Genomic DNA, 13,672 nt, shown 5'->3' on the forward strand with positions numbered 1-13,672 from the left:
GACTTGGTTCAACCACATGCAAACACCCTCAAGTTAGAAAGTGTGTTTCTAAGTAAACCGGGAGATAATGTGTACTCTTAGGGTAGGCAGGTACTCCCAAAACCTTGTCCTTTTTCTAGCTTTCATGGCCTTTCTAAGCTGTGAGTCAGGCCTTTGAAATAAATTAGCAAATGCCCAGCCCAGGCCATACCTATAAACTCATGCAGACTTTTGTGGCCATTTGGGTAATTCTGCTTTTTTTAAGGAAAGGAGCAAGGGGGCAGGAGAAAGAGACGTGCAAGGGGAAAAAAATTGTTAAAAAAAGAAAAGAAAAGAAAAATTGCTGGGTTAATGTTCCCCGTTTTCACATAGACAGATTTTCTTTTCCTCTTTACAGAAGCAGGTTCTCTGAGTCAACAGTGCCTACTGCAGCAGCCTTTCCTGTCTCTCCTCTCAAGCCTCTCCTCCCACCCGTTCCAATTTGTTACAAAGATCAGGCACTAATTTCACTATTTTTTATGTAAGTCTATGGATTCAGGGCCACTAATTCACTATTTTTCATATAAATCTATGGATTACCTCCTGTATTATTACCAAATTCCTCATAAAAATAGTATTTTTACTACTTTTATTCACTCTGTCTAAATTGTTCAGCTCTTTAAGGCAGAAATGGCTACAGGTCTCACCAAGCCCTTGAAGATAACATGAAAAATCCAAAGGAGCCTCCTATTAGATAGGAATACCTCCTCACCTATAACCAGGTCTAATGGAGGGCTGGAATTCTTCCTAGGTAGGAGCATTGGTGTTCTGTGGTGACTTCTCCCTCCTTCCTACCATACAGTGACCAAGTGACTTTCTAGAAACAGAAGTAGCCACCAAAGTTGCTGTGTCAGATGTCTCCTGTTCCCACTACAAAAGATGAAGGGGGTTTCAACCCAGCTGTTCCCTCAGAGAAACAAAGAACATGGTTTGGATTTAGTTTCCTCTTTTTCCAAGGAACAAAGAGAAGGTTATGGGATCCAACTACTTCTGTAGTTACCATCTTCTGGGATGAGGGTCCCTATACCAAGTCACTCATCAAAGTCAAACTATCTAACAGGAATCAGATGCAACTCTTGAAAGACTGAGACAATGTGATGGGGCTTTAAAAAATATATTTTGCCTACCATTCTGAGTGGCTGAAGCAGGAGGATTTCAAGTTTGAGCCAACTGCAGGCAGCTTTCCAAGACTGTCTCAAAATAAAACATGGGATATAGCTCAGGGAAAGGTCCATGGGTTCAATCTCCAGCACTGGGGAGTAAATGTGGGTGAATATATAATATGCATACTGCAGCTCCGTGTCATCTACCTCTGAATGCTAAGATATGGAGAGGCAAATCTTAGGAGACTGAATGGGCAGGCCCAGGGAGGAGGTATGTCCCTGCAGTGGAGGGCTGCTGTCAGAGAAACATGCCACTGCTTTAGAAAAGAAAAAGAGCTGAACTATGGATATCCAAGCTTACATGCCACCCAACAATCAAAACACATCACCACATTGCACCCAAGGCAATATTCCCATCACAAAACAGTGGTACACCAAGTTACGGTGAGGGAAGAGGCTGGGCAGACACAAACTTAAAACCATACAAGTGAAGGTAGCTATTCAGAGAGCTTCAAACAGATAAACACACGATATAAAAGTAGTTAGATTGGGTAGAGAAACAAAAATAGAAAGGCACCAGGAAAGAAATCAGCAAAAGGATAGCAGGAAACCTACTACAAAACTAAAGGGGAGGGAAAGAAACAATTTCAATACTACCCTCATTTTGACTGCCTGGTTTTGTTTTCAAAAAAATTTTGTAACCTTCCCATTCCCCCACCACCACCTCTTCCCAGCGCAGATGATTTTGGACAATCACGGATTTCCTCAAGTTCTTTGTTCCTGAGGAGAAAGACACAGAGGGGGACAAAGGAGGCAAAGAGGACAGCAAAGAAAAGTCGCCACAGATGTTTTCATACACTACAACCAGAAGGGTGATGGGTTTGAAAAACGAAGACAAGGGGTGGGGTGAGCGATCATACTGGGGAAGAGGGAAAGGAAGCAGAGGGAAGGGTCATCGGGCCACCTCTATGACTACAGTACTACTACTGTAGGGTGCTGGACTCACTCTGAAGGACGCTTATGGTGGCCTGGGCTCGAATCCATGTTATGGAAGGGTTTTGCCTCAAGTCATTCCTCTTGGGGTCGTTGCTGGCCCTGCACTCGTAAGTCCCAGAGTCCTCCAAGGTGAGCCGGGTTATTCTCAGCACACTCACGCCGTTTGACCCGTAGGCGGTGTTTACGGTGACACGGCGCTTCCGAGCACCGTCCCACAGCTGTCTGAAAGACTCTGCCCGGTTGACTTCTGCGTACCACCACTGGATCTCTGGCGTGGGGCTCCCGACCACGTCACAGTACAGCTCAAAGGCGTCCCCCGTGAGCTTAGTTTCTGACATGGGCGACTTGACAAACCCAGCTAGAGGGAGGGGGAGCAGGAATGCAGTGACAGGCCAACCAGAAAAAAAAAGAATCAACAGGTGTTAATAGTAATTTAAAGAAAAGGAAAGGAAAAAAAAGCAAATGAGTTGCAAAGAACAAAAAAGGATTCATTTTTAAACTATAAAGAGACAGTAATAGCAATTCATACAAGCCTTTAGAAGAACCACCACCCTGGGAAGCTTATGAAGCAAAGGCAGGCCAATTGCAAGCTGGGGCAGCCTAGGAGCTGGCCAGGCAAAGCAAGCCCACTGGAAAGCATTTTAGCAATGGGCCCAGCTGGTAGGAACGAGAAAGCCTCATGTCTTGGGGAAGAGCCTCTTTCCTTACAGCACATTACCTTTTCAAATTCAGGAGAATGATGAAGGATAATCAAAAGTAGCCACAGATTTATGTGACAAGTTAGGATCTCTCTTTTGGATGAGTTAGCACTTTGCTAAGATGCATTGTGTTTTGTAAGCCTCAACAAGTATTAATCGACCTACAGGTACTTTCTTTTGAGATTCAGACCAAATTTCAGCCGAAAGATGCCAAATTTCTCTTGGAGGTTTCTGAGTTCAGATTAGACTTTTCCTATCTCTCACTCTTTTTTGGGTCTATGGCAAACAAACACAGCCCAGTAGTCTAACGTTGGACAATCTCTCCCTAAACACACACTCTCAGGCACAGGAGACAGGACAGTCTTTGCTTTATTCCAGGGTGAGAATAATTACTACTAGAGTCAGCTCAGAAACGGAACCGGAAGGAATAGCAGCTCAGTTCATCATATAATCCCATAAATTCATATCACTAAAAAAATCTTAAAAGCCAATCCTTCAAATAAACATGGTTGTTAGGCTCACTTTATCTAATTTAGCTAGCCATCTTCTAGAGGTCAGCTCCAAAAAGAACGAGGACTTTTACACTGATGAACTCTCAAGCCATGCCTCAACCAACATTTTGAGGCACTCTCAGGAAACTACAGTTGATGCCTACTTTCATTTACATAGAATGTGCTTGGGATTATACTGCGGTAACAGAAAGTGACAATGGCAGAAAGTAAAATAATTAGCATAATCCGGGCTTATTTGAAAAACTGGGGAGTTGGTCCCTAGGAAAGGAAACTACAGTGCAAGCATTCTCTATCTTACTTGTTTACTCCACAAAGGATCCACTCAGCACTTCTCAATTGAGGAGACAGTATTTTAGAATATTGGGCAAGAAGCTAAGAGAGCATTCTGAGTAACTTCCTGACCTCTCGTTAGAGGCGTAGTTTATGAGTTAGACCAGGCCCACTGCAGTGAGCAGACAGTAGTAGAGTCAGGACCTGCCAATGTTAGATTAACAATGTTCCAGACAAGAGGAAAAATGAAACAGAACTGTTTCCCTACAATCCAGAAGCCAAGGGTAATGAGGATAAATAAAAATGGAGGCTGCTAAGTGGAAAACTTTCTGTTTATATCCATAGCGATACTTGCCTTTGGAGATAAACCCCACAGATCTAAGTATGCTAAAGAAGGTACAATATATTAGTAGAGGTCAAATTCATACCAGTGTTTCAACTCTTGAAATTTTCAGAATCTGGACATTAGAAAAATATAATTAACAAGTTTAGGCTAAATATTCTGCCTAATATATAATATGCTATTCTAAACCACCTCTCAGATTCTGCATTTACTCCTTGTAAGGAACTACAGGTTCCAAGCAGCCAAGTTGATGTCATTCCCCAACAGGGGAGACACTTTAGGATCACAGAAAGGAGCCTCTAGGCCCTCTGATGAGCTAAGCCTGTTACAGTGGTGTCCAAGAGCCTTGTTTCATTCAGATTCAAACTGCCACCCACTCGCAAGTCAAAGTCAGTGCTAACAAATACAATAGGTGAGGTTTATACTACCAACCAGTTTGATCATCAGAGAAAACTAGACATCAGTAAATCCTCAGATTACAGGAAAGAGTACTACTCTGAATCATATTACTGACTATTAAGTGAAACCACAAATGGCCTTATTCACATATTCTCTATAAACTTCAGGAGTTTATTACAGCCTCTCAAACTCTGTAATAAGGCCCTGGAAATCACCTATTTTATACTTTCTTCCTTCTTTGGAACTTCTTCAGAGCAGGCTTAAATTTAAGTCAAAAACCCACCCAATTCTAGAGTAACTCCAAATCCCAGTCATCATGCAAACTGGATTCAAAGTCTGAATGCGATTTGCACCAAACTAAGCAAGTCACTAGGCCTGACTAGGCAAGATTTCCCACTAAAGAAGAATTGTTCATCTTATTCAGTTCAACTTTCTACCTGTATAAAAACAGGTTCAAGTCAAAATTGTTCTTCGAATTGCTGAATTATGATTTATATGTACATAAATTTTTATTTTAAAACTCCTTAAACTCTGACAATGGAGATCTTTCTGTGCATTTCCAAAGACCATTATTATTTGATATATTAACAGGTCACCTTTTCTAAATATGTTTTCTATGTTAGGCAATGTGCAAAGCAGTTTATATTCATTATTCTCACAACTGCTTGATAAAGTAGATTTCATCATAAAATTCCATTCCATTATAAAAACAGATTCCATTTATAAAATTCCACTGCTAAGTATAGTGGCTCATGCCTGAAATCCAGCACTCAGGAAGCTGAGACAGAAGAATTGCCACAAGTTGGAAGACAGTCTGGGCTACATAGTGAGACCCTGTCCCCAAAAAACAAAAAGATATGGAAACTAAAGTCCAACACAGTTAAGCATTTGTCCACAGTCACAGCTAATAATGAGAGTCTAGGCTGTAATCCACGTATATCCAAAGTCAATGTTATATAAACATCTCCCATCCTACAGTCAACATGTCTCAGAAGGCTAGGAAAGTCTTATATAATCATTTAAAAGTTAAAGACATGCATTGTCACATTTAGTTTAATAAATTAACATTATGATCACAAACTCCTTAAAACTGTAATCTTACTACATCCTATTAAAGGATGGAGAGAGAGCAGCACTGAATGAAAGAGTTCCTAAAGTCACTGGGGCAGGGATGGGTAAACAGTGAGAAAACAAAAGAATGTTTAGCGTCAGGTTCCCCATAAATATAGTTTAGATATGTTACAGTCATGTATGTACCAATTTACAAATGCCATCATATTATTATATGCAGCTAAGTTAGATAGAAATTAATATATAGCCAGAGAGGGACTGGGCTGTTAAGGAAGTCAGTAGAAAAAAGACAGACAGACAGAAAGATATCAGAATTGTGGTTGGAGGGGCATCTGAAGAAGACCAGGTCATAAGAGAAAGATGCAATGGCTAGGTCTGCATGCCTCCCTAAGAGATAAGTAGTAACTTGGAACTGTACCATAATTAGCACCACCTGGACCAGGCAGTCCAGCTAGGCATCAGTCACCCAGGTGAGTGACCAGAGTATCTGGACTCATTCCACCCCAAAAATGCCTTTGTTCTTTCCATGTACCCTTGCTATGGGACCCACTTCTCTGCTGGACCAATATCAGCTAAGCAGTTATACTTATAATCCCACAGGTTGATTATGGTTTGACCCATGTTGTACCAACATTGTGACTTTGTTGTATAAATTATCCCTGACAGAGGGCCTCAGTGGCCCTCATGTCTTTCAGGAAGGATTCTTGCTCCCCAATAAACCTTACCTACCCCTAATCTCCTTTATTCTTTGGAATTCATTCTTTAGTTTCAGGGGAAACAAACTTGGCACAGATGACACTTAGCAGACTGGAAGCTATATCTTCTCTATCTCAATTACGTACTATAAACATGGACTAATAAAAATTCTGAAAAAAGAAAAAGTTCTAGAGCAAGACTGGTCTAGTTCTGAAGATTCCAATTCCTGACTCTTGAGAGGGCTGGCTTCGGGGAAGGAAGGAATTTATTTTAAAAACGTTAGATAAATTTTTCTGGCATTGCAGTCAAAGGCTCAGCTGACAAAAGGCAGTACTTGGAATTTTTAGAAAATTTAAAAGCTTGCAAACTGTTTCCACTGAAATCTCATTCCATTCACACCATTCTGCAAAGCTCACAGGGCACATACAGAGACACGTTTGTCATATACCCAAGATAACTCACTGTAAGCTGGAACTGAAACATTAAGTATTCAGATCTCAGGGTTCTTTCCTCTAAACAGTACTGACTCTACACAAACCAACTAGAGTACTCCTTCATAGCTGAACAGTCATCAACCATCATGAAAACAGATTTACTTCCCTTCCACACAGTAGGGAGATGGGGGCTATTCTCCTTTTCTGCACAGTACTGTCAGATCACAAATTAGTAAGAGAAAGTTACTAGCAAGCATCCACCTCATTAGCCATCCAAAATTAGCTCTGATTCAGGAGAACGAGCTCTCAGAATCAGCAGGCTGTAGGCAGCATAGTACCTGACTCACTGCCCTGCCTTTCATTACCAAGGGCTTTCAAAAAATATGTGCCCTCAATACGACAGCACACAACTGCCTCAAATTGGAAGGACAATGGAAGCATCTGTTTGATCTCCGAGTCAGGATTCACACAATATTTTAGAAAAAGTCTAAATTTTAGAATAGTAACTCCTACCCCAAATGCTCCCAGTCATCATCCCCACCATCTTATGTGACAGGGCTCAGGCCTCAAATATATTTAAGAAAATATTAATATTAATGTGCTCCATTGAACAGCAATAGAGGAGAGTTGAATGGTGGCTCCTGGTTTTGGGGGGCAGAGGAACCAGAAGGTATGACATGCAGATAGCAGTTACAGCATTAAAAATGGAGGCAGCAAAACCAGGAATACCATAATACAAAATTGAATGACTGGGGGACGAAATGCAGAGAAGACTTCCAGAGAAAAGGAGGGGCTCTCTGGCAGGAAAAGAGATTGTAGACATGGATGTTGGGGGGGGGGGGACCAAACACAGAAGAGCAAGTCGAGACCAACTGCAAGGAAACTGCTTTTACATCCATCCTAGGAAGAAGAGGTAGCCTTGTTCCATGCAAGAAGGACCAGCAGTGGTTTTATAGATGGGCTTCAACACAACCAGAGGATAGGCAACAAGACCATCCTCTCTTCTTCTTCTTTTGCTACTTCCAAGGCAAAGCCTTTAAACCTTGCCTACTTTTGTTGCTATTTTTCTTTAAACAGCTGTTCCCCTCCAGTCGCCCTCTACTACTAATACTTTGTGTGCGTGGTTCATGCTGTTTTCTCCTATATGCCTCACAATAAAGAGGAAATGACAGCTAAGGACATAAAAGCATTTTTCTGTCTCATGCACAAATTCAAATCACCTACTCATCTTAAAAAGACAACAAGACACTCTGACATCTAAATGTGGTTACAGGGACTGAGCATTTCAAATCTGTATGAATGACCAGTAACTGCCACAAGGCTCTCTTGTAGAGTTTAAGTCTACACAGGCTACTAGACAGCCCACCTATCCTCATTGTTAACTGGGCAGATCAGTCATCAGCACTCCATTAACACCAAAGGCAGGTCAAAAGTCCATGCGTATCTATTCCATGGGGACTGTACCCCTGGAGGCGGGTGGAAATGGGGTAACGTCATTCTCTGTGGCAGGCATAAAGTACACAAGCCCATTCTCATGCCTTAGCCTGATCTTTAGGTGAAAATGGCAGCCACTACAGAGCATCTTCCAAGTTCATTCCTTTTACAGCTACCTGCATCAGGCAGATATGATTAAAGTTCAGAAATTAAGATCATCCCCAATACTAATTTCTAAACCACGGCCCACTCTTATTCTAAAAATATACCATCCAAAATGGGAAAAGGATTTTGATTAACTTATATTGAACCTTTTCAATCTTTCAATCGTAACAAACAGCTGGCTATACCACAAGTGCCATATGTTTGCCACCACTGACCTATATTACTCAGCCTTCTGCTTTGGAGAAACAGAGAAAAGGATCAAGGAAAGCTATACAGTTTTGTGATTAAAAGTAGCAAACCCTCAAATCAGATTGCCTGGGTTCATATCAGGCTCTCTTACTAGCTGTATGACCTCAGGCAAGTGACCTAACCTCTCTGCTCTTCATCTTCCTAATCTGTAGAACAGGACTAATAATAGTACCTACCTGCCAGGGTTACTGTGCGGATTACATAAGATAACACCTTAAAACAGTGCCTGACACACAATAAGCATTCAGTTTTGTTACCAATAATTCTATGTCTTTACAGAAATAAATGCTATATAGGCCACAAGCAGTAGCCTTCAGCAGTGCTCCACCTCATCTGGGAAACACAACTCCACATCCAAAATGAATTTAACTTAGAATCCAACTTCTTCAAGAAACAACAAAACATTAACCTTGTCCTGTAAAAATGAGAACCAAAACACAAAGGTTAACTGCAGAAGGCAATGAAAAAGTAGAGGATTCTCCATTCCTTGCTATCCTTAGAATAAACTAGAATGAGGAGAAGGGTAGCAGCAGATACACATGTGGACTTAAGAGACTTAGCAAGCACTATTGAGTTATAGGCTATTACCTAAGATGATATTTAACACACACACAGTGTCTGGCCAAGATGAGATAAAAAGGAAGTACGGATTTCCCTTAGGGGAAAAAAGGGAAGAATAAATGTATGAATTACAAATCAACAAGATATGTAGGAAAATAGTGAATATTAGGCTAAACTGTGAATTCACAAAATTTAAGATGGTTGGTATAGGGTTTTGGGTAATGTCAAATTAGTTTAATTTCAGCCTAAAAAAAGGTGATTTTTTTGAGTCAGAATCTCCACAATTTATATTCTCAACTTCAAACAATTTCTTCAAATCTGAATGATACCACCTACTTTATGAAGTGGTTTTGAAAACTAAGTGACATTTGTCTGTGTAAAAATTCTGCAAATTGCAAAATTCTATGCAAATGTTAAATGACCCGCGAGACAGAGGTAAGCATATGATGGGACTGGTCTCCAACAAGGATTCTCATTCAGTTTTGCTGCCAATTCCCACTAATGGCTAAGCAAATAATCTCCTTTTTTTTTTTTTTTTTTTTTTTGTCTTTTTCGTTTTTATCGGTACCAGGGATCGAACTCATGACTGCCTGCTTGCAAGGCAGGTGCTTATGCCACTGAGCTAAATCCCCAGCCCCGCAAATAATCTCCTTAAAACTCATGGATCTAAAAAAGCCAATGACCGTGGCTGGGGATTTAGCTCAGTGGCATAAGTGCCTGCCTTGGAAGCAGGCAGTCATGAGTTCGATCCCTGGTACCGATAAAAACGAAAAAGACAAAAAAAAAATAAATAAATAAAAAGCCAATGACCAAAAAGAGGAGGAAAATAGTATGATTAACAAGTCACTGGCCTCTTTCACATCAGAAAAATATAAACAGAATTTCTGGTATGTTCAGATCCCATTTAATACTCTGAATCTAGATTTTACTATTGTTCAGTGAGTGGATAGATAGATACGGGTCTCCTTAATAAACTGAGAGCTCAACTTATAGGGAAAGTGGGCCATTCTTCAATCTCCTATACCTCAGTTTCCTTGTTGAAAAATGGGGACAGTAATTCCTACCTTAAGATCATGGTAAAATTCTCCTGAACGATGTATGTAATGCTACCTATAACCTGTGAAACTACAAATGCAGTAATATAAAATGGCAATTTTTAGGCAAGAATTTTACTCTACAACTTAAACATTGTGATCTAAGCCATAATCCTAGCTGTCTGGGAAGCTGAGAGAGGAGGATCACGAGTTTGAGCCCTACCTGACCAACTTTGCAAGACCTTGCCTCAAAAAACCCAAACTGAATGGTCTAAACCAGTCCTGGGTGTTCTACTAAGGTACTTCAGACAGCTAAAAGGAGCAGCCGCTAATGCACACAGACTCTCCAGTGGTGAAGGAAGAGTATCTACTACACTCACTGTTTCTGAATTTTTCAATTTTTCTAAACTAAAAAGCATTAAATACCACCAAATTAAAGTGGTTCAAATAGAAAGCAATATTACATAAGGAAAAAGCAATGAATAAAATGACATAAAATTAATTTTAAAAACTTGTAAGAGGTTTATAAATATAGAACTTGACACCAGGTATAAGAAATAGGAGGAGTCAGAGGTTTAGCTCAGCAGCACAAGCGCCTGGTAAGTGTGAGGTCATGAGTTCGAACCCCAGCACCAAAAAAAAGAAATAGAAGGAATTTCAAGTTTTTAATAGCAAAGAAATCAGCTCAGGGTCTGGAGATTTAGCTCAGCGATGTAAGCACCTGCCTTCCAAGTACACAGTCATGAGTTGATCCCTGGTACCAATAAAAAAAAAAAAATCAGCTCACAATGGGACCTTATATGTATAACATGTTTCGCGGGCCAAGTAACAATCCTTTCAGGAGCTCAAGACAGTGAATTTCTTCTTATGTTATTTATCAGCAAGTCTACCCAATTATTTCAGGTCTTTACCAGCCCTCAGGTATGGTTTCACTCTCAAACAGAATTCCTTGAAGACTAACATTTCTTCTCCATCCATGGAGGAGGGTATTTCAATTTAATCTTGAGCAAAGAAAAGCCAGATTCAAGAAAATGAGGCTCAACACAATAGATCAGGTATCATTTTAAATGTGACATCAAAATGATCACAAACGTTTAAACACCCAAGGGTTTGGAAAAACATAGTAGTTACAAATTTTTATCAAGCTAGTCTTTTTAGGAAACTAGTTAATTTGCTAATTCCACAAATAGTAGTCAAGCTGTTGACACAAAAGAAAAAAGGCTAGCTGCAATCTGTTTATATCTCAAAGAGTGGTTTTTTAAAAAATTAACTTCCTGGGGCTGGGGATTTAGCTCAGCAGCATAAGCACCTGCCTTGCAAGCAGGCGGTCGTGAGTTCGATCCCTGGTACTGATAAAAATGAAAAAGACAAAAAAAAAATTAACTTCCTTTATTAACAAATAATACATACAGATCAAGGACAAAAGTTCCCAACAACTCACTTAAAAACACAAAGAATTGGAGGATTATGGTGGGGAAAAGGGTAGATACAAAAATCTTATAAGCATGAGATGAATGTTACAGCCACATAACCTCACCGTAAATGAAAAGAAATGCAATTCAAAATAACGTTTTTGAGGAACATGGTGGCACACACCTGTAATCCCAGGAAATCTGAGGGAGGATGATTGTTGCTGTGAGCTCGAGGTCAGCCTGAACTGCATAGTGAAACACTCATGACCCCGCTTCCTGATGCACAGCTCCAGAATCTCAAAGAGTATTCTTAATGAAAGGTTTGATTCAAACAGTGAAATCTGCACACACACAACTATACCCAAAATAATATTTTGAGGCCAGAGACAATTGCTTTAAACCTGGAAAAACAAAGGCTAAATAGCACTCCAGTTTGACAAGGATTCTCTGTCTGACTAAGATTTAGTGAGGTTCCCGAACCTTCTCCTAGGCCTATATGTATAGATCCTGCTAACTCCATTTACCAAGAATTTGCCCATCTTCAACATCTGATCAGGTGCCTTATCCTCAACCACACTTTAGGAGAGGTCCGATTATGCTGGTCTATGTTCAGTAAAACTCCTGCTGTTAGGGTTAGCCAGAATCCCCCTTATTCCTGATGTTTCTTCTTAGTCCTTCTTTACCCACTGACTTTCACCCAGCTCCTTGGCTAGGATTTCCTACCTGCCCATCCTATTTAGTCCCATCTCTGCTCTACTGCGAAATCCCAACACAGTGTAGTCCCTATACTTATTTTAATGGTCTGAACAGTCTTCTGTACCATGTTTAACAAATATCACTAAATAATTTTCTTTAGAAAGTTAAAGAAACCATTCTCAAAAGCCACATGTATTTACTAATCAAAGTTAATCTCCTTTACTTTTTCTGTGAAACACATGTCTATAACAAAGCTCAATTTCTGTATCTAAAAATATACCAACAGTCAGAATTTAAATGTTGAAAATTGTACAATTCATCTTTGTCTTCCATCATCACATACCCCCAGAATAAGAGTGAACACAAATAATCCAAGCTGATCATCAGAATATAATCTAGAAGATACTTCAATTTAAAAAGGTAGAAAACTTCTCCCCAACCTTTTAAAAAAGTTATTCCTGGCCAGGGATATAGCTCAGCAGCGTAAGTGTCTGCCTAGCAAGTGCAAGGTCCTAAGTTCAACTCTTAGTACCCCCCCCCCAAAAAAAAAAGTTATTCCCCACAGAGTCAAATACACAAGTGTACAGAGGAAAATTTAATTTCTAAACCACATCTCAAGATGTTAGGTAAAATCAGTCCCAGTCTTCCCAGCTACACATGAGAAACAACTCATAGTGGAAGAACCAATGGAAACTTTACTATTACACAGCAATACTTCCTTCAATGGCAAATCCTAGAGCTATGATTCCTAAACTTGCCTATGCATCAAAATTATGTAGAGGGCTTATCAAAACACAGACTGCTGGCCCCCTCGAGTGTTCCTGATGCAGCAGGTCTGAAGTAAGGCCGAGAATCTACACTGATACAGTACATGTTCTCAGGTAACACTGATGTTGCTCACTGAAGACTACACTTCAACTATATTTAGGAAACTCTGAAACCACAAACATTCCAATGAAAGAAAAATACAGACATTTCTTTAACATATACAGATTCTCCCAGACCTCAAATCTGTGATCCTTGCCCAAAAGCAGCAGCAAAAATGGTTGCTTAAAGAACTGTCAACCCAAGTGTCAGTGGTGTCACATGCCAGTAATTCCAGCACTTGGCAGACTGAGGCAAGAAGATCATCATGCGTTGGAGGCTAGCCTGCACTACATAGTGAGTTCAAGGCCATCATGTAGTACAAAGTGAGACCCTGTCTCAAAACACAAAAAATAAAAATAAGAAAAAACTATCAATATCCTCAACCATGAGGAAAAAGCAAATCTAAACTAAACTGAGATTCCCTCTCATCCCAGTCAGAATGGCTATCATTAAGAACACAACAAGAAATAAAGGATGGCAAGGATGAGGGGTGAGGATGCTCTTCTGCACCGCTAGACGGAATGTAACTGTAACCATTACGGAAACAAGTATGGAGAGAATCCTTCCCACCTCCCAAGAGAAAAAGGAGCTACCATTTTGATCCAGTTCTGCCACTCCTCAGTTTATTTTCCCAAAAATTAAAAGTCAACATACTAGAGACACTTATTGCAGTGCAATTCATAAAATACTCTACTGCCCATCAACTGAGTATAA

The 13,672-nt window shown here is 40.1% G+C and overlaps 1 protein-coding gene across 2 annotated transcripts in view; it reads right to left on the bottom strand.

Moving 5' to 3' along the window:
* Nptn (neuroplastin) overlaps positions 1 to 13,672 on the bottom strand; it is a 64,985-nt gene that overhangs the window by 28,474 nt on the left and 22,839 nt on the right. For both annotated transcript variants that reach the window (XR_010045644.1, XM_003462200.5), the window contains exon 2: positions 2,128 to 2,475. Coding sequence is in view for 1 of the 2 variants with exons in the window: in XM_003462200.5 (XP_003462248.2) it covers positions 2,128 to 2,475 (348 nt within the window). In the remaining variant the exon portion in view is untranslated. The remainder of the gene's footprint in view (positions 1 to 2,127; positions 2,476 to 13,672) is intronic.

The sequence above is a fragment of the Cavia porcellus genome, unplaced genomic scaffold, assembly GCF_034190915.1.
Source record: "Cavia porcellus strain 051 isolate PalLab524CR breed Dunkin Hartley unplaced genomic scaffold, mCavPor4.1 scaffold_38, whole genome shotgun sequence".
NCBI lineage: Eukaryota > Metazoa > Chordata > Mammalia > Rodentia > Caviidae > Cavia > Cavia porcellus.